The 24,425-nt window shown below is 48.9% G+C and overlaps 2 protein-coding genes across 2 annotated transcripts in view; one reads left to right on the top strand and one right to left on the bottom strand.

Moving 5' to 3' along the window:
• The window catches only part of LOC144697423 (uncharacterized), a 512,621-nt gene that overhangs the window by 384,759 nt on the left and 103,437 nt on the right, over positions 1–24,425 (top strand). The gene's annotated exons all lie outside the window — the stretch shown is intronic.
• The window catches only part of LOC144697001 (uncharacterized), a 34,714-nt gene continuing 19,184 nt past the window's right edge, over positions 8,896–24,425 (bottom strand). The window contains exon 2 of the mRNA XM_078568747.1: positions 8,896–10,185. Within this exon, the coding sequence (XP_078424873.1) occupies positions 9,044–10,165 (1,122 nt within the window). The 5' untranslated portion in view covers positions 10,166–10,185 and the 3' untranslated portion in view covers positions 8,896–9,043. The remainder of the gene's footprint in view (positions 10,186–24,425) is intronic.

Genomic DNA, 24,425 nt, shown 5'->3' with positions numbered 1-24,425 from the left:
CCGCAGACGTGCTTGCCCTGGATCAAACAGGCATCCGGGAGCTCCCACATGCTGCAGCTGTGACACATCACCTGTCCTGACATCCTTAATGTGTTCTGATTAACTATTTTAATTATTTTATTCAATTACATATTTTACTTTTGTTTTTATATACTTTATTAATCTTATCACCAGTTGCTAAACTATTTTGAAACTTAGGAATAGAATAAACCCTAGTCACTTACCAGATACTCACCAAATAACTAGCTTCTTCTCCTGTAGCAGAGTACGGCCACTTCCTGAAGGCTGAGAAAGTTAGAAAGCAGAAAGCCAAAGAGCACCTCTTTCCTTTCCTTCCCCACCTCCCTTAATTACTCAACTCCCAGCACTCTATTCTGAATCACACTTCTTTCAGTAAACCTCACCTACAGCACCTCTTTCCCCACTATGCACCGAATTCCAGCTCGAGCCAAATTCACAAATATATTCGCTCAGGTCGAAGTCTTAACTCACAGATCGTGCGTCTCTTACGGACAGTGTGCTCAAAAAGTCCCTATCTTATATAGATCTGTAATGAGTCACTCTCTAGCCTAGCTCCCTGCTGCAGTTATCAACACCGAAGTTAGGCCCGATTCAGGCAAAGGGCTTTCAGGTGATTGACAGTTAACTGCCGCTAAGACAGTTGCCTGTTAAACTAGGCTGCTTAACTTACTTAAAGGCTGTTAATTCTGGGTTGTTCGTTCTGGGTCAGAATCTGACTCTTACTCCAAGATTGAACTTGAGAAAGATTTACCAGTTGACTTCCCACGTGAACCAAATTCCCAAATATACTTCAATATTTCAACGCAAACTGGAGGAACAGCACCTCATCTTCCGACTAGGCACTTTACTACCTTCCATACTTAACATTGAGCTCAACAACTTCAGATCATGAGCTCTCTCCTCCATCCCCACCCCCTTTCCGATCCCCTTTTTTTCTAATAATTATTATGTATTTTTTAATATATTTTTCTTTTCCCACCTATTTCCATTATTATTTTTAAATTTATTTCCATCCATTGTTTTATATCCACCTTTTAGCCTATTTCGATCCCTTTCCCCCACTCCAACCCCACTAGATCCATCTGTCACTTGCTCATCCTGCTTTCTACCCTTAATGTCCCCATTAGCACATCCTTTAGATAATATCACCACCGTCAACACCCCTTTGTCCTTTGGTCTGTGATATCTTTGGCAATCTCTCCTTTGCCTCCACCTATCACTGGCCCTCTATCCAGCTCGACCTGTCCCACCTCCCCTCAACCAGCTTAAATTTCACCTCATTTCTATTTTTCCTCAGTTCTGATGAAGAGTCATACGGACTCGAAACGTTAACAGATGCTGTCAGTCCTGCTGAGTTTTTCCAGCTATTTTTAGTTTATGTCCCAAATACACTCACAGTCTCACTCAGGCCGAAGCCTCCTCATCTCCATCCTGGATTATTTTTGCCAATTATTTTAGATCTGTGTTCTGCGGTTACCATCCACAACTTCCAATGGAAACTATTTGTCCCTCGGTAGATGAAAACTCGTCAAAGAAAGATCAACACCTCTATCAAATCGCTCCTTAACTTCCTCTGCTCTAAGGAGAACAATCCCAGCTTCTCCAGTCTCTCCACAGAACAGAGACTACCCCACCCCCGCCATCGTCCCTAATACGATCCTGGTCAATTTTCCCTGCCCCTTCTCCCACGGTCTTGACATCTTTCCTAAAGTGTGGTGCTCAGAATTGAACACAATGCTTCAATTTAGGATTAACCATGGATTTATAAAGGATCATTTGCTTGCTCTTCCACTCCATGCCTAGATTAATAAAGGCAAGCTCCCCACTTTGACAAACAGTTCGATCAACTTGCCCTGTTGCATTCAAAGGTTTGTGTCCATACGCTCTCAGGTCACTCTGTTCCTGTACTGTGTTTAAAATTGCACCATTTAGTTTATACTGCCTCTCCTCATTCTTCCTTCCAAAATGCATCATTGACTTTGGGATGAACACAAGAACTTTCTGGGAGAAAAGCTTTCTTTCTCTTTTACTCTTTTTTTTTTACAGCTGATTTGAAAGTTGTAGACTTTGCTGCAAAAATTTAAAATTGGGATTGATGTTCAAAGTTAACTATTTTCCTGCAGAAACGACTTCAGCTGGGAGTCAGTGAATTAAGAGGAATGATCCCAAACAGCGGTTCTTCAAGGTACGCTGCAGGCCCGACAGCTCAATCAGCTCCACTCTCAGCTCGGGAAACCTCAACAACTCCACATACTGTCCACGGGGGGCGGGAGTTCACCTGGACCTTGACCACACCTGACTACTGCAAGCAGTTTTTGTTTCCCTACCTAAGAAAGGATATACTTGTCATGGAGGGAGTGCAGCAAAGGTTCACTAGGCTGGACTGTCGTATGAGGAGAGTTTGGTTCGACTGGGCCTGTGTTCCCTAGAGTTTAGCAGAATAAGAGGAGATCTGATTGAAACGTGTAAAATTCTAACAGGGCTAGACAGACTGGATGCAGGGATGATGTTTCCTCTGGCTAGGGGGTCTAGAACCAGGGGCCACAGTCTCAGGATACGGGGGGGGGGGGGGGGGGGGGGGGGGGGGGGGCAGGCCATTTAGGACTGAGATGAGGAAAAATTTCTTCACTCAGAGGGTGGTCAACCTGTGGAATTCTCTATCACAGAAAGCTGTGGAGGCCGGGTCACTGAGTATATTCAAGAAAGAAATTGATAAATCTTTGGATATTAGGGGCATCATTAGGTGTATTTAAGACCGAGATAAGATAGGTTCTTGATTGGTAGGGGGATCAAAGGTTACGGGGAGAAGGCGGCAGAATGGGGTTGAGAAACTTATCAGCCATGATTGAATGGCGGAGCAGACTCGATGGGCCGAATGGCCTAATTTCTGCTCCTATGGTCTTATGATCAAGGGGTTGGGAGAAAAGCAGGAATATAGCGTTGGGATAGAGGATCAGTCATGTCGAATGGCGAAGCAGGCTCGAAGGGCCGAATGGCCTACTCCTGCTCCTAGCTTCTAGGTTTTCTATGTTTCACCGGGTGCAGCGGGACCAACGCTCGTGCTTTTAACTAACACCGCCAAAAAAAACCACCTGGATTAATCGGTCTGATTGTTGTTTGAGGAATCTTTCTTTGTGCGAGGGTGCTGGTTAGCTCAGTTGGCTCACTGCCAATTGTGCTGTTCATAAATAACACCAGTAGAACGGGTTAGACTCCTGTTCCAGCGGAGGCAGGCTAGGAGGGACCTGCCTCCTCACCCAGCCCCGAGGCAGTGCCAAACCACCGAACCACCCACATACAAACAGAAAAGGCTACCAAGAAAATGCCACAGGACAAAGCTGCAGCTGGTAATGAGTCAAGGTCTAGCCTCCGGGCACAGCACACACGAAATGAGAAACGAGAAACAGAAATTGCTGAAAAAAACTCGGCAGGTGTGAGGTGATACACTTTGGAAGGAGTAATTTGACAAGGAAGTATTCGATGAACGGCATGACACTAGGAAGTTCTGAGGAACAAAGGGACCTTGGCGTGTGTCCATAGATCTCTGAAGGCGGAGGGGCATGTCAGTGAGGGTGGTGAAAAAGGCATATGGGACACTTGCCTTTATCAATCGAGGCCTAGATTACAAAAGTAGGGAGGTCATGTTGGAGTTGTATAGAACCTTGGTGAGGCCACTGCTGGAGTTCTGTGTGCAGTTCTGGTCGCCACATTATAGGAAGGATGTGTTTGCACTGGAGGGGGTGCAGAGGAGATTCACCAGGATTTTGCCTGGGATGAAACATTTAAGTCATGAAGAGAGGTTGGATAGACTTGGGTTGTTTTCGTTGGAGCAGAGAAGACTGAGGGGCGACCTGATCGAGGTGTACAAGATTATGAGGGGCATGGACAGGGTGGATAGGGAGCAGCTGTTCCCCTTAGTTAAAGGGTCAGTCACAAGGGGACACAAGTTCAAGGTGAGGGGCAGGAGGTTTAGGGAGGATGTGAGGAAAACCTTTTTTACCCAGAGGGTGGTGACGGTCTGGAATGCACTGCCTGGGAGGGTGGTGGAGCCGGGTTGCCTCACATCCTTTAAAAAGTACCTGGATGAGCACTTGGCAGGTCACAACATTCAAGGCTATGGGCCAAGTGCTGGTCAATGGGGTTAGGTAGGTAGGTCAGGTGTTTCTCACGTGTCGGTGCAGACTCGATGGGCCGAAGGGCCTCTTCCGCACTGTGATTCTGTGATCTGTGGAGAGAAAGACAGGGTTAACGTTTCGAGTCCGTATGACTCTTCTTCAGAACTAAAGAGAAGTAGAAATGTGGTGAAATGTACGTTGTTTAAGGGGAGGGGGGTGGGACAGGTGAAGCTGGATAGAAGGCCAGCGATAGGTGGAGGCAAAGGAGAGATTGCAAAAGACGTCATACATAAACGAAAGGTCGAAGGGGGTGTTGGTGGTGGTGATGCTGACTAAAGGACATGCTAATGGTGACATTAAGAGTATTAAGAGTAGAAAGCAGGATGAGCAAATGACAGATGGCCCGAGTGGCGGGGTGGGGAGGGGGTGGGTGGAGGGGACGGTGTGGGAGAAAAGATCGAAATAGGCTAAAAGGTGGGGATAAAAAAACGAATGGAAATAAATTTTAAAAATGATAACAATAGAAATAGGAGGGGGGGGGGAAATATATATATAAAAATTTAAAAATAAATATTTTAAAAAGCGGGTGGCGATGGAGGACAGAGTTCATGATCTGAAGTTGTTGAACTCAGTGTTAAGTCCGGAAGGCTGTAAAGTGCCTAATCGGAAGATGAGGCTGTACAAGCTGGCTGTCCTGCAAGGTTAACAATTTGCATTTGTACGAACCATAGTTTGAGGCTAAGGGGGGTGGTAGATTTATATCAGAGATGAGGAGGAATTACTTTTCTCAGAGGGTCGTGAATCTGTGGAATTCACTACCTCAGAGTGCGGTGGATGCCGGGACCCCGAATAAATTTAAGGGGGAGATAGACAGGTTTTTAATCAGTAACGGGTTGAAAGGTTATGGGGGGAGAGAGCGGGAAATCGGAGTGGAGGCCGAAATGAGATCAGCCACGGCCGTATTGAATGGCGGGATAGGCTCGAGGGGCTGAGTGGCCGACTCCTGCCCTGAGTTCTGATGCTCTTAACACGTTTAATGTCATAAAACATCTCGAGGGGTTTCATAAAGCAAAGTTTCACACCGAGTCACACAGCGCGATACCTATGTTGGGGCGGGGGAGGATGGGAAATGGCCAAAAGCTTGATGGGAAAGGCCGATTTCGCCGAGCTTCTTCAAAGCGGGAGAGAGGTGGAGTTGAGGGAGGGAATTGCAGGGCTTGGGTGACCGGGCACTGCCGCCAATGGGAATTAAAGTCGGGGATGCTCCGGAGGCCAGGATGAGAGGAGTGCAGACATCGCGCAGGGTTGCGCGTCTGAAGACGAGAGAGGTAGGGAGGGTAGCGAGTCTCTGGAGGGATTTGAAAGCGAGGCCCTGGAGGGGTTTGTAAGCAAAGGTGCGAATTTTAAAACCAAGGCGTTGCTTTCCCACAGAAAGTGGTTGAGACCAAAACATTGTATGTTTTCAAGAAGGAGTTAGATATAGCTCTTGGGGCGAAAGGGATCAAAGGGTAAGGGGAGGGGAGAAAGCAGGAGCAGGGCTATTGAGTTGGATGATCAGCCATGATCGTAATGAATGGCGGAGCAGGCTCGAGGGGCCGAATGGCCTACTCCTGCTCCGAGTTTCTATGTTTTCTGTTGATCAGGAGCCAACGTAGATCAGCGAGCGCAGGGGTGATGGGTGAACTGGGCTTCTTTACTTCCTTCTTTCAAATGATGAGCTGACCACCTCTAATTGTTGCCCTTGAACTCAGTGGCTTGCTCGGTCATTTTGGAGGGCGGTTAACAGTCAACCGCATTGCCGTAGGTCTGGAGGCACGTGTAGGCCAGGCCGGGTGAGGATGGCGGACATCCTTCCCTGGAGGGCAGGGCACAGAATGGTTACAGCGCAGAAGGAGGCCGTTCGGCCCATCGAGTCTGCACTAGCTCTCCAAATGAACATCATGACTCAGTGCCATTCCCCTGCTTTCTCCCCGTGGCTTTGCACGTTGTTTCCTTCAAATGATCGCCCGGCGCCCTCTTGAATGCCTCGATTGGACCTGCCTCCGCCGCACTTCCAGGCAGCGCCTTCCAGACCCCAACCGCTCGCTGCGTGAAGAAGTGTTTTCTCACATCGCGTTTGCTTCTTTTGCAAATCACCTTAAATGTGTGAAGCTCTGAAGGAGGGTCACACACGGACTCGAAACATTAACTCTGTTTCTCCCTCCGCAGAGGCTGTCAGGCCTGCTGAGTTTTTCCAGCACTTTCTCTGGTTTCTTTGTTTTTGCTTAAATCTGTGCCCTCTCGTTCTCGATCCCTTGACGAGCGGGAACAGTTTCTCCCTATCTGCTCTGTCCAGCCCCCTCATGATTTTGAACGCCTCTATCTAAATTTCCTCTTAGCCTTCTCCTCTCCAAGGGGAACAGTCCCAACCTCTCGTCCTAATTCCAAGTTTCTCATCCCTCGAGCCATTCTTGTAAACCTCCTCTGCACTCTCTCCAATGCGTTCACATCCTTCCTGTAGTGCGGCTCCCAGAACTGTGCACAATACGCCAACTCAGGGCTAACGAGTGACTTATATAAGCTCAGCATAACCTCCTTGCTCTTGTACTCTATGGCCCTATTAATAAAGCCCAGCATACCGTATGCTTTATTAACTGCTCTCTCCGCCTGTCCTGCCCACCCTCCATGATCTATGCACCAATACACCCAGGTCTCTCTGCTCCTGCACACCCTTCAAAATCGTACCTCATTGACGTTAGTGAATTGGATGGGTTTTTACGACAATTTCACGGCCACATTCGTGCTGTTCACCTTTAGTTCAAGGTTTTTTTAAAATTGGTTTTAAATTGCACCAGCTGCCATGGTGGGATTTGAACCCTTGTCCCCCAAGCATTGGCCTGGGCCCCGGGATTAATAATCCAGAGTACATCGCCGCCTCACCTCCATTTGGTGTGAGAAGGCACACCATAAGACCATAAGACATAGGAGCAGAAATTAGGCCATTCGGCCCATTGAGTCTGCTCCGCCATTCAATCATGCCTGGTAAGTTTCTCAACCCCATTCTCCCGCCTTCGCCCCGTAACATTTGATCCCCTTACCAATCAAGAACCTATCTATCTCGGTCTTAAATACACTCAATGACCTGGCCTCCACAGCCTTCTGTGGCAATGAATTCCACAGATTCACCACTCTCTGGCTAAAGAAGTTTCTCCTCATCTCTGTTCGAAAAGGTCTTCGCTTTACTCTGAGGCTGTGCCCTCGGGTCCTAGTCTCTCCTACTAATGGAAACATCTTCCCCATGTCCACTCTATCCAGGCCTTTCAGTATTCTGTAAGTTTCAATCAGATCCCCCCTCACCCTTCTAAACTCCATCGAGTATAGACCCAGAGTCCTCAAACGTTCCTCATATGTTAAGCTTTTCATTCCTGGGATTCACGTTTTGGATGATCTCGTGTTTCCAGGTTGGGGGAGGGCTGTGGGGGGGGTTGGGGGGGGGGGGGGGGGGTGGGGTGCATGGAGGGAGGCGGAGGCAGGGTGAATGCGAGAGGCTGGTCGGTAATTCAGCAGGTGAGAGCGGCTGTGCCGCTCAACCGCATTGGTGGAGTCTAAAGCTTACGCGGTTACGGGTGAGGGTCTCAGCAGCTGATGAGCTGGGGCGGGGCGGAGGCAGGCGACGTTACAGGGGTAGAAATATCTGGCGTTCATGATGGTGTGGACAGAAGCTCATCTTGGGGGTCAAAATGACACCAAGGTTTTGGAGAGCGCGGTTCAGCCTCAGAGACTTCCCGGGGGGAGGGATGGACTCGGTAGACAGGGAACGGAATTTGTGCTGGTGACCGGAGACAATGGCTTTGGTCTTCCCAATTTTCAACTGGAGGAAATTTCTGTTCATCCAGTGCTGGATGTTGGCTGGACAGTTTGATCATTCAGTAACAGTGGAGGAATGGAGAGGGATGGTGTTGAGGTAGAGCTGGGCGTTGCCAGTGCACATGTGTAAACTAACACGGTGCTTTTGGATGATGTCGCCTAGTGGCAGCATGTAGATGAGAAATAGGAGGGTCCAAGGATAGATCCTTCGGGAGACACTGAGTTCAAGAACTTTGGAGAGGAAAGGGAGGTTGGAGATGGGGGTGGTAGTTTGGAAAGTCAGTGGGGTCAAGAGTTAATTTTTCTTCAGGATGGGCGATGAGGGTGGATTTAATGGCGAGCGGTACAGAACCAGAAGAGAGAGAGAGAGAGAACATCAGCTAACATGGGGAAAATAGACGGTCAGCAGTTTAATGGGAATCGGGTCAAGGGACGAGGACGTGGGTCTCCTGGACAAGATGAGCTCTGATAGGGATCAATGGGAGATCAGAGAGAAGCTGGAGAAAATGCGAGTTCAGGGTTCAGATGAGGGGGAGCTTTAGACGTGGTTTGACCCAGTGGGCAGGTGGAGGGGAGTAAGATCGAGGGAAGGGGACATGGGTTCTCCAGGGCAAGATGAGCTCTGAGTGGGCATGAGGGAAGGCGGGAGAGAAACTGGAGAAGGATGCAGGTTCAGGACAAGGGCAAGGGGGGGGTACTTTGAGGCAATGTAGCTCAGTGGGCTAGTGGGAGGGGAGCAGCAGAGGCAGCTGATCGGATTGTCTCAATCTTAGTGACAAAGAAGCTCCGTGCGCTCCTCACACGTGCTGTTGGAGGTGAGGACGGAGGGGACAAGGGAGAGGGAGAGAGCAATTCCAAAAAGAGACAAACCGGTGTCAGAGATGTTGGAAAGACTCGTCACAACTGTGCATTTAACACAAAGCTGATTTATTTGACTTTTATCCAAAATATTAGCTCATATAACAGGGCTGGCGTTCATTAACATCAGTAGAAACAGACCCCCCCGCCCCAAACGAACATGGTTCAGTCCTGGATGTAAGTGCAAAATCCAACCACTGTTGTTAGTTGTGAATTCGCTGGTGACTCAGCAGGTGGGATGACTGAGTGAATGTCTTCCCACACTCCGTGCAGGTGAACGGCCTCTCCCCAGTGTGAGTGCGCTGGTGCACAGTGAGTTGAAATGATCGCCTGAACCCGGTCCCGCACTGAGCGCACCTGAACGGCCTCTCGTCGGTGTGAACTCGTTGGTGGCACATCAGTTCCCCCGAACTTTTATAGCACTTCTCGCAGTCTGGGCATTTAAAGGGTCTCTCCCCAGTGTGAACGCGCTGGTGTTTCTGCAGGTTGGACGAATCGATGAACCTCCTCCCGCACTCGGGGCAGGTGAAGGGCCTCTCCCCGGTGTGGACTCGCTGGTGGACCGTGAGGTCGGATGACCGCCTGAACCCAGAGCCGCAGCGAGAGCACCTGAACGGCCTCTCGTCCGTGTGCGTGCGCTGGTGTTGGGTGAGGTTGGACGAGCGCCTGAACCCAGTCCCGCAGTGAGAGCACCGGAAGGGTCTCTCGTCGGTGTGAACGCGCTGATGGGACATCAGCTCCCCGGAGCTTTTGTAGCACTTCCCGCAGTCGGGGCACTTAAAAGGTCTCTCGTCGCTGTGGACTCGCTGGTGGCTCAGCAAGTTGGGTAACTGAGTGAAGACTTTCCCACACTCGGGGCAGGTGAACGGCCTCTCCCCGGTGTGGACCCGCTGGTGTGTCAGCAGGTGTGACGACCGGGAGAATCCCTTCCCGCACTCGGTGCAGGTGAACGGCCTCTCCCCGGTGTGGGTGCGCCAGTGCGTCAGCAGGTGAGACGACCGGGAGAATCCTTTGCCGCACTCGGAGCAGTTGAACGGACTCTCCCCGGTGTGGACGCGCCGGTGCGTCAGCAGGTGTGATGACCGGGAGAATCCCTTGCCGCACTCGGTGCAGGTGAACGGCCTCTCCCCGGTGTGGCCGCGCCGGTGGCTTTCCAACTCAGGCGGGGATTCAAATCCCTTCCCACAGCCCTCGCATTTCCACGGCTTCTCCCCGCTGTGGCTGCACTTGTGCCTCGACAGGCCAGATGATCGGCTGAAGCCTCGTCCACACGCGGAGCACATGTACGGCTTCTCCCCACTGTGAACGGCGCTTTCTCCTTCCATGCTCAAAATCCAGTGAGATTCTGGTTACAATAAATTGAGCAATGCTGTTAGATGCTGATGTGATATTTGGTTTGAGTTTCCCCAGTGACCAAATCCACCCCTTCTAACCCCCTGTGAAATTGATTTAAAACAAGAGAGAAGGGAATGAGAGAGAACCCACAAAAAACCACAAAGGCGGGTTGTGAAATGGAGCCGGATGAATCTGGCAATTCGTGGGCTCGGCGCTAGGGAAAAGTGACCAGGGAAGCCGTCAAAACCCGACCGGTTCACTCATGTCCTTCAGGGAAGGGAACCTAGCGCCTGGTCTGGGCCGACACAAGGCCCTGGACACTATGGGAGGAGAGGGTAAGAGAGACAGAGGTAGAGAAGAGGGGGTGGTGGGAGAGGCAGGGGGCAAAAGAGAGGGGTTTTGCATGTCTACAACAGGGCAAGAACTTCGATAGAATCTCCAAAGCCTTCAGCCTCCACCACCTAGAAGCAGCAGAGTAGCAGGTGGAGGTGTTCACCATCACCACCAAGTCCTGACGTTGTCTGACATCCAGTACTGGATGAGCAGAAATTTCCTCCATTGAAATATCGGGAAGCCCAAAGCCATTTTCTTCAGTCCCCGCTCCCAACTCCATTTCCAAGCCGCCGACTCCATCCCTCTCCCTGACAAGCACCTGAGGCTGAACCCTGGTGCACAACAGCGGCGAGATATTTCACCCCAAGACACAAGCTTCCAAACACACATCCACATCATCACCAAGTCCGCTTACGTCCACCTCAATGACATCGCCCGACATCCACCCAATCCTCAGCTCATCCGCTGCCGAAACCATCACCCATTCCTTTCTTACCTCTGGTCTAAACATCCGAACGCCCCACCGGACGGCCTCCCATGTTCAACCTCCATAAAACCCTGAAGTCATCCAAAACTGAGCTGCCCATGTTCTACCTCAGAACAAGATGTATTCATCCATCGCTTCTGTGATCATTGATTTCAAGTGGCCCCATTTAAGAATCCACTAACATGTAAAATTCTCATCCTTGTTTTCAAGCCCCTCCATGTGGTTGTCCATCTGTCACTGGAATCACCTCCATGCTCTTCTCCCTCCCTGTCTCTGTAATCACCTCTATCCTCTTGTCCCTCCAATTCTCTGCAATCTCCTCCAGGCTCATGTCCCTCCCTGTCTCTGTAATCTCCTGGAGGCTCTTGTCCCTCTCTGTCTCTGTAACCTCCTCCATGCTCTTGTCCCTCCCTGTCTTTGTAATCTCCTCCATGCTCTTGTCCCTCTCAGTCTCTGTAATTTCCTCAATGCTCTTGTCCCTCTCTGTCTCTGTAACCTCCTCCATGCTCTTGTCCCTCCCTGTCTTTGTAATCTCCTCCATGCTCTTGTCCCTCTCAGTCTCTGTAATTTCCTCAATGCTCTTGTCCCTCTCTGTCGCGGTAATCTCCTCCATGCTCTAGTCCCTCCCTGTCTTTGTAATCTCCTCCATGCTCTTGTCCCTCTCTGTCTCTGTAATCTCCTCCATGCTCTAGTCCCTCCCTGTTTCATTAATCTCCTTCATGGTCTAGTCTCTCTCATTCTCTGCAATCTAGTCCATACTCCTGTCCCTCTCTGTCTCGGTAATCTCTTCTATGCTCTTCTCCCTCCCTGTCTCCGTAATCTCCTCCATGCTCTTGTCCCTCTCTATTTCTGTAATTTCCTCCATGCTCATGTCCCTCCCTGTCTCTGTAATCTCCTCCATGCTCTTGTCTCTCTCAGTCTCTGCAATCTCCTCCATACTCTTGTGCCTCCCTGTGTCTGTAATCTCTGCCATGCTCTTCTCCCTCCCTGTCTCAGTAATCAGCTTCATGCTCTAGTCTCTCTCATTACTTGTAATTTCGTCCATGCTCTAGTCCCTCCCTGTCTCTGTAATCTCCTCCAGGCTCTGTCTTTGTAATATCCTCCAAGCTATAGTCCCGCTCTGTCTCTGTAACCTCCTCCATGCTCATTTCCCTCTCTTTCTCTGTAATCTCCTCCATGCTCTTGTCCCTCCCTGTCTCTGTAATCTCCACCAGGCTCTTGACCTTCTCGGTCACTATAATGTCCTCCATGCTCTTGTCCCTTTTGTCTCTGTAATCACCACCAAGATCCTGTCCCGCCCGGTCTCAGTAATCTCCTTCATGGTCTAATCTTTCTCATTCTCTGTAACTCATCCATACTCATGTCCCTCTCTGTCTCTGTAATCTCCTCCATGCTTTTGTCCCTCCCTGTCTCAGTAATCTCCTCCATGCTCTAGTCTCTCTCTTTCTCTGTAATCTCCTCCATGCTCTTGTCTCTCTCAGTCTCTGCAATCTCCTCCATACTCTTGTGCCTCCCTGTCTCTGTAATCTCCGCCATGCTCTTCTCCCTCCCTGTCTCAGTAATCACCTTCATGCTCTAGTCTCTCTCAATACTTGTAGTCTCGTCCATGCTCTAGTCTCTCCCTGTTTCTGTAATCTCCTCCATTCTCTTGTCCCTCCCTGTCTCTGTAATCTCCTCCATCCTCTTGTCCCTGCCTGTCTCTGTAATCTCCTCCATGCTCTTGTCCCTTCCTGTCTCTGTAACCTCCTCCATGCTCTTGTCTCTCTCAGTCTCTGCAATCTCCTCCATGCTCTTGTCCCTCCCTGTTTTGGTAATCTCCTCCATACTCTTGTCCCTCTCTGTCTCTGTAATCTCCACCAGGATCTTGACCCTCTCGGTCTCTATAATGTCCTCCATGCTCTTGTCCCTTTTGTCTCTGTAATCACCACCAAGCTCCTGTACCTCCCTGTTTCAGTAATCTCCTTCATGGTCTAATCATTTTCATTCTCTGTAATCTCGTCCATACTCATGTCCCTCCCTGTCTCTGTAATCTACTTCATGATTTTGTCCCTCCTTGTTTCTCTAATCTCCTCCATGCTTACTCGTAGCTGATTCCGTAATCTCCTCCATGCTCTTGTCTCACTCAGTCTCTGTAATCTCCTCCACGCTCATGTCGCTCCCTGTGTCCGTAATCTCCTCCATGCTCTTGTCCCTCCCTGTCTCAGTAATCACCTTCATCCTCTAGTATCTCTCATTACTTGTAATCTCTTCCATGCTCATGTCCCTCCCTGTCTCTGTAATCTCCTCCATGCTCTAGTCTCTCTCATTCTCTGTAATCTCCTACAAACTATATTCCCTCGCTTTCTCTGTAATCTCGTCCATGCTCTTGTCCATCCCTGTCTCCATAATCTCCTCCATGCTCTTGTCCCTCCCTATTTCTGTAATTTCCTCCATGCACATGTCCCTCCCTGTCTCTGTAATCACCTTCATGCTTTAGTCTCTCGCATTACTTAATCTCCTCCATGCTCTTGTCACTCCCTATTTCTGTAATTTCCTCCATGCACATGACCCTCCCTGTCTCTGTAATCTCCCCCATGCTCTTCTCCCTCCCTGTCTCTGTAATCTCCTCCATGCTCTAGTCTCTCTCTTTCTCTGTAACCTCCTCCACGCTTTTATCTCTCTCAGTCTCTGCAATCTCCACCGTACTCTTGTGCCTCCCTGTGTCTGTAATCTCCGCCATGCTCTTCTCCCTCCCTGTCTCAGTAATCACCTTCATGCTCTAGTCTCTCTCATTACTTGTAATCTCGTCCATGCTCTAGTCCCTCCCTGTTTCTGTAACCTCCTCCATCCTCTTGTCCGTCCCTGTCTCTGTAATCTCCTCCATGCTCTTGTCTCTCTCAGTCTCTGCAATCTCCTCCATACTCTTGTGCCTCCCTGTGTCTGTAATCTCCGCCATGCTCTTCTCCCTCCCTGTCTCAGTAATCACCTTCATGCTCTAGTCTCTCTCATTACTTGTAATCTCGTCCATGCTCTAGTCCCTCCCTGTTTCTGTAACCTCCTCCATCCTCTTGTCCGTCCCTGTCTCTGTAATCTCCTCCAGGCTCAGTCTTTGTAATATCCTCCAAGCTATAGTCCCTCTCTGTCTCTGTAATCTCCTCCATGCTCTAGTCTCTCTCATTCTCTGTAATATACTTCATAATTTTGTCCCTCCCTGTTTCTCTAATCTCCTCCATGCTTTATCCGTAGCTGATTCCGTAATCTCCTCCATGCTCTTGTCTCTCGCAATGTCTGTAATCTCCTCCACGCTCATGTGCCTCCCTGTTTTGGTAATCTCCTCCATCCTCTTGTCCCTCCCTGTCTCTGTAATCTCCTGCAGGCCGTGTCTCTGTAATATCCTCCAAGCTATAGTCCCGCTCTGTCTCTGTAACCTCCTCCATGCTCATGTCCCTCTCGGTCTCAGTAATTTCCTCCACGCTCATTTCCCTCTCTTTCTCTGTAAGCTCCTCCATGCACTTGTCCCTCCCTGTCTCTGTAATCTCCACCAGGCTCTTGACCTTCTCGGTCTCTATAATCTCCTCCATGCTCTTGTCCCTTTTGTCTCTGTAATCACCACCAAGCTCCTGTACCTCCCTGTTTCAGTAATCCCCTTCATGGTCTAATCTTTCTCATTCTCTGTAATCTCATCCATACTCATGTCCCTCTCTGTCTCTATAATGTCCTCCATGCTCTTGTCCCTTTTGTCTCTGTAATCACCACCAAGCTCCTGTACCTCCCTGTCTCAGTAATCTCCTTCATGGTCTAATCTTTCTCATTCTCTGTAATCTCATCCATACTCATGTCCCTCTCTGTCTCTGTAATCTCCTCCATGCTCTTGTCCCTCCCTGTCTCAGTAATCTCCTTCATAGTCTAGTCTCTCTCATTCTCGGTAATCTAGTCCATACTCTTGTCGTTCTCTGTCTCGGTAATCTCCTCCATGCTCTTCTCTCTCAGTCTCTGTAACCTCCTCCATGCTCTAGTCTCTCTCATTCTCTGTAATATACTTCATGATTTTGTCCCTCCCTGTTTCTCTAATCTCCTCCATGCTTTATCCATAGCTGATTCCGTAATCTCCTCCATGCTCTTGTCTCTCGCAGTGTCTGTAATCTCCTCCACGCTCATGTGCCTCCCTGTTTTGGTAATCACCTCCATGCTCTTGTCCCTCTCTGTCTCTGTAATTTCCTCAATGCTCTTGTCCCTCCCTGTCGCTGTAATCTCCTCTATGCTCTTGTCCCTCCCTGTCTCCGTAATCTCCTCCATGCTCTTGTCCCTCCCTGTCTCCGTAATCTCCTACATACTCTTGTCCCTCTCTATTTTTGTAATTATCCTCCATGCTCATGTCCCTCCCTGTCTCTGTAATCTCCTCCATACTCTTGTGCCTCCCTGTCTCTGTAATCACCACCAAACTCCTGTACCTCCCTGTTTCAGTAATCCCCTTCATGGTCTAATCGTTCTCATTCTCTGTAATCTCATCCATACTCATGTCCCTCTCTGTCTCTGTAATCTCCGCCATGCTCTGCTCCCTCCTTGTCTCAGTAATCACCTTCATGGTCTAGTCTCTCCCATTCTCTGTAATATACTTCATGATTTTGTCCCACCCTGTTTCTCTAATCTCCTCCATGCTTTATCCGTAGCTGATTCCGTAATCTCCTCCATGCTCTTCTCTCTCAGTCTCTGTAATCTCTTCCACGCTCATGTCCCTCCCTGTCTCCGTAATCTCCTCCATGCTCTAGTCCCTCTCAGTCTCTGTAATCTCCTCCATGCTCTAGTCCCTCCCTGTCTCCGTAATCTCCTCCATGCTCTAGTCCCTCCCTGTCTCCGTAATCTCCTCCATGCTCTAGTCCCTCTCAGTCTCTGTAATCTCCTCCATGCTTTAGTCCCTCCCTGTCTCCGTAATCTCCTCCATGCTCTAGTCCCTCTCAGTCTCTGTAATCTCCTCCATGCTCATGTACCTCCCTGTCTCAGTAATCTCCTTCATGGTCTAGTCTCTCTCATGACTTGTAATGTCGTCCATGGTCTAGTCCGTCCCTGTCTCTGTAATCTCCTTCATATTCTTGTCCCTCCCTGTCTCTGTAATCTCCTTCATATTCTTGTCCCTCCCTGTCTCTGTAATCTCCTTCATATTCTTGTCCCTCCCTGTCTCTGTAATCACCACCAAGCTCCTGTACCTCCCTGTTTCAGTAATCCCCTTCATGGTCTAATCTTTCTCATTCTCTGTAATCTCATCCATACTCTTGTCACTCTCTGTCTCTGTAATCTCCTCAATGCTCTAGTCTCTCTCATTCTCTGTAATCTACTTCAGGATTTTCTCCCTCCCTGTTTCTCTAATCTCCTCCATGCTTTATCCATAGCTGATTCCGTAATCTCCTCCATGCTCTTCTCTCTCAGTCTCTGTAATCTCCTCCACGCTCATGTCCCTCCCTGTTTTGGTAATCACCTCCATGCTCTTGTCCCTCCGTGTCTCTGTAATCTCCTCCCTGGTCTAGTCTCTCTCAGTCGCTGCAATCTCCTCCATACTCTTGTGCCTCCCTGTGTCTGTAATCTCCGCCATGCTCTTCTCCCTCCCTGTCTCAGTAATCACCTTCATGCTCTAGTCTCTCTCATTACTTGTAATATCCTCCAAGCTATAGTCCCTCTCTATCTCTGTAACCTCCTCCATGCTCTTGTCTCTCTCATTCTCTGTAATCTACTTCATGATTTTGTCCCTCCCTGTTTCTATAATCTCCTCCATACTTTATCCGTAGCTGATTCCGTAATCTCCTCCATGCTCTTGTCTATCGCAGTGTCTATAATCTCCTCCACGCTCACGTCCCTCCCTGTTTTGGTAATCTCGTCCATGCTCTTGTCACTCCCTGTGTCCATAATCTCCTCCATGCTCTAGTCCCTCCCTGTCTCAGTAATCTCCTTCATGGTCTAGTCTCTCTCATTCTCTACAATCTAGTCCATACTCCTGTCCCTCTCTGTCTCCGTAATCTCCTCCATGCTCTTGTCCCACTCTATTTCTGTAATTTCCTCCATGCTCATGTCCCTCCCTGTCTCTGTAATCTCCTCCATGCTCTTCTCTCTCAGTCTCTGTAATCTCCTCCATGCTCTTGTCCATCCCTGTCTTCGTAATCTCACCCATGCTCTTGTCCCTCCATGTGTCCGTAATTTCCTCCATGCTCATGTCCCTCTCTGTCTCTGTAATCTCCTCCATGCTCTAGTCTCTCTCTTTCTCTGTAACCTCCTCCATGCTCTTGTCTCTCTCAGTCTCTGCAATCTCCTCCATACTCTTGTGCCTCCCTGTGTCTGTAATCTCCGCCATGCTCTTCGCCCTCCCTGTCTCAGTAATCACCTTCATGCTCTAGTCTCTCTCATTACTTGTAATCTCTTCCATGCTCTAGTCTCTCCCTGTTTTTGTAATCTCCTCCATGCTCTTGTCCCTCCCTGTTTTTGTAATCTCCTCCATGCTCTTGTCCCTCCCTGTTTTTGTAATCTCCTCCATGCTCTTGTCCCTCCCTGTCTTTGTAATTTCCTCAATGCTCTTGTCCCTCTCTGTCGCTGTAATCTCCTCCATGCTCTTGTCCCTCCCTGTCTCAGTAATCTCCTTCATGGTCTAGTCTCTCTCATTCTCTGCAATCTAGTCCATACTCCTGTCCCTCTCTGTCTTGGTAATCTCCTCTATGCTTTTGTCCCTCCCTGTCTCCGTAATCTCCTCCATGCTCTTGTCCCTCTCTATTTCTGTAATTTCCACCATGCTCATGTCCCTCCCTGTCTCTGTAATCTCCTCCATGCTCTAGTCTCTCTCTTTCTCTGTAACCTCCTCCATGCTCTTGTCTCTCTCAGACTCTGCAATCTCCTCCATACTCTTGTAGCTCCCTGTGTCTGTAATCTCCGCCATGCTCTTCTCCGTCCCTGTCTCAGTAATCACCTTCACGCTCTAGTCTCTCTCATTACTTATAATTTCGTCCATGGTCTCGTCCCTCCCTGTCTCTGTAATCTCCTCCATCCTCTTGTCCCTCCCTGTCTCTGTAATCTCCTGCAGGCCGTGTCTTTGTAATATCCTCCAAGCTATAGTCCCGCTCTGTCTCTGTAAACTACTCCATGCTCATGTCCCTCCCTGTCTCTGTAATCTCCTCCATGCTCTAGTCTTTCTCATTCTCTGTAATCTCCTCCAAGCTCTTCTCTCTCTCATTCTCTGTAATATACTTCATGATTTTGTCCCTCCCTGTTTCTCTAATCTCCTCCATACTTTATCCGTAGCTGATTCCGTAATCTCCTCCACGCTCATGTCCCTCTCTGTCTCTGTAATCTCCACCAGGATCTTGACCCTCTCGGTCTCTATAATGTCCTCAATGCTCTTGTCCCTTTTGCCTCTGTAATCACCACCAAGCTCCTGTACCTCCCTGTTTCAGTAATCTCCTTCATGGTCTAATCTTTCTCATTCTCTGTAATCTCGTCCATACTCTTGTCCCTCCCTGTCTCCGTGATATCCTCCATGCTCTTGTCCCTCCCTGTTTCCGTAATCTCCTCCATGCTCTTGTCACTCCCTGTCTCAGTAATCTCCTTCATGGTCTAATCTTTCTCATTCTCTGTAATCTCGTCCATACTCTTGTCCCTCCCTGTCTCCGTAATCTCCTCCATGCTCTTGTCCCTCCGTGTCTCTGTAATCTCCTCCATGCTCTTGTCCCTCCCTGTCTCTGTAATCTCCTCCATGCTCTAGTCTCTCTCATTCTCTGTAATCTAGTCATGATTTTGTCCCTCGCTGTTTCTCTAATCACCTCCATGCTTTGTCCGTAGCTAATTCCGTAATCTCCTCCAGGCTCTTGTCCCTCCCTGTCTCCGTAATCTCCTCCATGGTCTAGTCTCTCTCATTCTCGGTAATCTAGTCAATACTCTTGTCCCTCTCTGTCTCGGTAATCTCCTTCATGGTCTAGTCTCTCTCATTCTCGGTAATCTAGTCCATACTCTTGTCCCTCTCTGTCTCGGTAATCTCCTTCATGGTCTAGTCTCTCTCATTCTCGGTAATCTAGTCCATACTCTTGTCCCTCTCTGTCTCTGTAATCTCCTCCATGCTCTAGTCTCTCTCTTTCTCTGTAACCTCCTCCATGCTCTTGTCTCTCTCAGTCTCTGCAATCTCCTCCATATTATTGTACCTCCCTGTATCTGTAATCTCCGCCATGCTCTTCTCCCTCCCTGTCTCAGTAATCACCTTCATGCTCTAGTCTCTCTCATTACTTGTAATCTCGTCCATGCTCTAGTCCATCCCTGTCTCTATAATCTCCTCCATCCTCTTGTCCCTCCCTGTCTCTGTAATCTCCTCCAGGCTCAGTCTTTGTAATATCCTCCAAGCTATAGTCCCTCTCAGTCTCTGTAACCTCCTCCATGCTCATGTCCCTCTGTCTCAGTAATTTCCTCCATGCTCTTGTCCCTCCCTGTCTCTGTAATCTCCTCCATGCTTTATCCGTAGCTGATTCCGTAATCTCCTCCATGCTCTTGTCTCTCGCAGTGTCTGTAATCTCCTCCACGCTCATGTGCCTCCCTGTTTTGGTAATCTCCTCCATGCTCTTGTCCCGCCCTGTCTCTGTAATCTCCTCAATGCTCTTGTCCCTCCCTGTCTCAGTAATCTCCTTCATGGTTTGGTCTCTCTCATTCTCTGCAATCTAGTCCATACTGCTGTCCCTCTCTGTCTCGGTGATCTCCTCTATGCTCTTGTCCCTCCCTGTCTCCGTAATCTCCTCCATGCTCTTGTCCCTCTCTATTTCTGTAATTTCCTCCATGCTCATGCCCTTCCTGTCTCTGTAATCTCCTCCATGCTCTAGTCTCTCTCTTTCTCGGTAAGCTCCTCCATGCTCTTGTCTCTCTCAGTCTCTGCAATCTCCTCCATACTCTTGTGCCTCCCTGCCTCAGTAATCACCTTCATGCTCTAGTCTTTCTCATTACTTGTGATTTCGTCCATGCTCCAGTCCCTCCCTGTCTCTGTAATCTCCTCCATCCTCTTTTCCCTCCCTGTCTCTGTAATCTCCTGCAGGCTGTGACTATCTGTGATAGTCCCTCTCTATCTCTGTAACCTCCTCCATAATCATGTCCCTCTCTGTCTCAGTAATTTCCTCCACGCTCATGTCCCTCCCTGTCTCTGTAATCTCCTCCATGCTCTTGTCTCTCTCTTTCTCTGTAACCTCCTCCATGCTCTTGTCTCTCTCAGTCTCCGTATTCTACTTCATACTATTGTGCCTCCCTGTGTCTGTAATCTCCGCCATGCTCTTCTCCCTTCCTGTCTCAGTAATCACCTTCATGCTCTAGTCTCTCTCATTACTTGTAATCTCGTTCATGCTCTAGTCCCTCCCTGTTTCTATAATCTCCTCCATGCTTTATCCGTAGCTGATTCCGTAATCTCCTCCATGCTCTTGTCTCTCGCAGTGTCTGTAATCTCCTCCACGCTCATGTGCCTTCCTGTTTTGGTAATCTCCTCCATGCTCTTGTCCCGCCCTATCTCTGTAATCCCCACCATGCTTTTGTCCCTCCCTGTCTTTGTAATCTCCTCCATGCTCTTGTCCCTCTCAGTTTCTGTAATATCCTCAATACTCTTGTCCCTCCCTGTTTCCGTAATCTCCTCCATGCTCTTGTCCCGCCCTGTCGCTGTAATCTCCTCCATGCTCTTGTCCCTCCCTGTCTCAGTAATCTCCTTCATGGTCTAGTCTCTCTCATTCTCTGCAATCTAGTCCATACTGCTGTCCCTCTCTGTCTCGGTAATCTCCTCTACGCTCTTGTCCCTCCCTGTCTCCGTAATCTCCTCCATGCTCTTGTCCCTCTCTATTTCTGTAATTTCCTCCATGCTCATGTCCCTCCCTGTCTCTGTAATCTCCTCCATGCTCTAGTCTCTCTCTTTCTCGGTAAACTCCTCCATGCTCTAGTCTCTCTCTTTCTCGGTAAATTCCTCCGTGCTCTTGTCTCTCTGTCATTGCAATCTCCTCCATACTCTTGTGCCTCCCTGCCTCAGTAATCACCTTCATGCTCCAGTCTTTCTCATTACTTGTGATTTCGTCCATGCTCCAGTCCCTCCCTTTCTCTGTAATCTCCTCCATCCTCTTGTCCCTCCCTGTCTCTGTAATCTCCTGCAGGCTGCGACTATCTGTGATAGTCCCTCTCTATCTCTGTAACCTCTTCCAAAATCATGTCCCTCTCTGTCTTAGTAATTTCCTCCACGCTCATGTTCCTCCCTGTCTCTGTAATCTCCTCCATGCTCTTGTCCCTCTCTGCCTTTGTAATCTCCTCCATGCTCTTGTCCCTCTCAGTCTCTGTAATTTCCTCAATGCTGTTGTCCCTCCCTGTCTCTGTAATCTCCTCCACGCTCGTGTCTCTCTCAGTCTCTGCAATCTCCTCCATACACTTGTGCCTCCCTGTATCTGTAATCTCCGCCATGCTCTTCTCCCTCCCTGTCTCAGTAATCACCTTCATGCTCTAGTCTCTCTCATTACTTGTAATCTCGTCCATGCTCTAGTCCCTCTCAGTCTCTGTAATCTCCTCCATCCTCTTGTCCCTCCCTGTCTCTGTAATCTCCTCCATGCTCATGTCCCTCTCTGTCTCAGTAATTTCCTCCATGCTCTTGTCCCTCCCTGTCTCTGTAACCTCCTCCAGGCTCTAGTCTCTCTCATTCTCTGTAATCTACTTCATGATTTTGTCCCTCGCTGTTTCTCTAATCTCCTCCATGCTTTATCCGTAGCTGATTCCGTAATCTCCTCCATGCTCTTGTCTCTCGCAATGTCTGTAATTTTCTCCACGCTCATGTCGCTCACTGTGTCCGTAATCTCCTCCATACTCTAGTCCCTCCCTGTCTCTGTAATCTCCTCCATGCTCTAGTCTCTCTCTTTCTCGGTAACCTCCTCCATGCTCTTGTCTCTCTCAGTCTCTGCAATCTCCTCCATACTCTTGTGCCTCCCTCTCTCTGTAATCTCGTCCATGCTCTAGTCTCTCTCTTTCTCGGTAACCTCCTCCATGCTCTTATCTCTCTCAGTCTCTGCAATCTCCTCCATACTCTTGTGCCTCCCTGTGTCTGTAATCTCTGCCATGCTCTTCTCCCTCCCTGTCTCAGTAATCACCTTCATGCTCTAGTCTCTCTCATTACTTGTAATCTTGTCCATGCTTTAGTCCATCTCTGTCTCTGTAACCTCCTCTATGCTCATGTCCCTCTCTGTCTCAGTAATTTCCTCCATGCTCTTGTCCCTCCCTGTCTCTGTAATCTCCTCCATGATCTAGTCTCTCTCACTCTCTGTAATATACTTCATGATTTTGTCCCTCCCTGTTTCTCTAATCTCCTCCATGCTTTATCCATAGCTGATTCCGTAATCTCGTCCATGCTCTTGTCTCTCGCAGTGTCTGTAATCTCCTCCACGCTCATGTGCCTCCCTGTTTTGGTAATCTCCTCCATGCTCTTGTCCCTCTCAGTCTCTGTAATTTCCTCAATGCTCTTGTCCCTCCCTGTCGCTGTAATCTCCTCCATGCTCTTGTCCCTCCCTGTCTCAGTAATCTCCTTCATGGTCTAGTCTCTCTCATTCTCTGCAATCTAGTCCATACTCCTGTCCCTCTCTGTCTTGGTAATCTCCTCTATGCTCTTGTCCCTCCCTGTCTCCGTAATCTCCTCCATGCTCTTGTCCCTCTCTATTTCTGTAATTTCCTACATGCTCATGTCCCTCCCTGTCTCTGTAATCTCCTCCATGCTCTAGTCTCTCTCTTTCTCTGTAACCTCCTCCATGCTCTTGTCTCTCTCAGTCTCTGCAATCTCCTCCATACTCTTGTGCCTCCCTGTGTCTGTAATCTCTGCCATGCTCTTCTCCCTCCCTGTCTCAGTAATCAGCTTCATGCTCTAGTCTCTCTCATTACTTGTAATCTCGTCCATGCTCTAGTCCCTCCCTGTTTCTGTAATCTCCTCCATCCTCTTGTCCCTCCCTGTCTCTGTAATCTCCTCCAGGTTCTGTCTTTGTAATATCCTCCAAGCTATAGTCCATCCCTGTCTCTCTAACCTCCTCCATGCTCATGTCCCTCCCTGTCTCTGTAATCACCACCAAGCTCCTGTCCCTCCCTGTCTCATTAATCTCCTTCATTGTCTAATCGCTCTCATTCTCTGTAATCTCGTCCATGCTCTTGTCCTTCCCTGTCTCTGTAATCCCCTCCATGCTCTAGTCTCTCTCATTCTCTGTAATATACTTCATGATTTTGTCCCTCCCTGTTACTCTCATCTCCTCCATGCTTTGTCCGTAGCTGATTCCGTAATCTCCTCCATGCTCTTGTCGCTCTTAGTCTCTGTAATCTCCTCAATGCTCTTGTCCTTCCCTGTCGCTGTAATCTCCTCCATACTCTTGTCCCTCCCTGTCTCGGTAATCTCCTCCATGGTCTCATATGTATCATTCTCTGTAATCTAGTCCATACACCTGTCCCTCCCTGTCTCTGCAATCTCCTCCATACACTTGTGCCTCCCTGTATCTGTAATCTCCGCCATGCTCTTCTCCCTCCCTGTCTCAGTAATCACCTTTATGCTCTAGTCTCTCTCATTACTTGTAATATCTTCTATGCTCTAGTCCCTCTCTGTCTCTGTAATCTCCTCCATCCTCTTGTCCGTCTCTGTCCCTGTAATCTCCTCCATGTTCTTGTCCCTCCCTGTCTCTGTAACCTCCTCCATGCTCTAGTCTCTCTCATTCTCTGTAATCTACTTCATGATTTTGTCCCTCCCTGTTTCTCTAATCTCCTCCATACTTTATCCGTAGCTGATTCCGTAATCTCCTCCATGCACTTGTCTCTCTCAGTCTCTGTAATCTCCTCCATGGCCTAGTCTGTTTCATTCTTTGTAATCTAGTCCATACTCTTGCCCCTCCCTGTCACTGTAATCTCCTCCATGTTCTTGTCCCTCCCTGTCTCCGTAATATCCTCCATGCTCTAGTCTCTCTCTGTCTCTGTAATCTCCTCCAGACTCTTGTGCCTCCCTGTGTCTGTAATCTCCTCCATGCTCATGTCCCTCTCAATTTCTGTAATTTCCTCCATGCTCTTCTCCCTCCCTGTCTCTGTAATCTCCTCCATGCTCCAGTCTCTCTCTTTCTCTGTAACCTCCTCCATGCTCTTATCTCTCTCAGTCTCTGTAATCTCCTCCACGCTCATGTCCCTCCCTATTTTGGTAATCACCTCCATGCTCTTGTCCCTCCCTGTCTCAGTAATCTCCTTCATGGTCTAGTCTCTCTCATTCTCTGTAATCTAGTCCATACTCTTGTCGCTCTCTGTCTCTGTAATCTCCGCCATGCTCTTCTCCCTCCCTGTCTCAGTAATCACCTTCATGCTCTAGTCTCTCTCATTACATGTAATCTCTTCCATGGTCTAGTCCGTCCCTGTCTCTGTAATCTCCTCCATCCTCTTGTCCCTCCCTGTCTCTGTAATCTCCTCCATCCTCT

The sequence above is a fragment of the Cetorhinus maximus genome, chromosome 23 (assembly GCF_964194155.1).
Source record: "Cetorhinus maximus chromosome 23, sCetMax3.hap1.1, whole genome shotgun sequence".
Classification (NCBI taxonomy): domain Eukaryota; kingdom Metazoa; phylum Chordata; class Chondrichthyes; order Lamniformes; family Cetorhinidae; genus Cetorhinus; species Cetorhinus maximus.
Note: the sequence above shows the minus strand (reverse complement) of the source record. Positions and strands in the feature narration are given on the sequence as shown.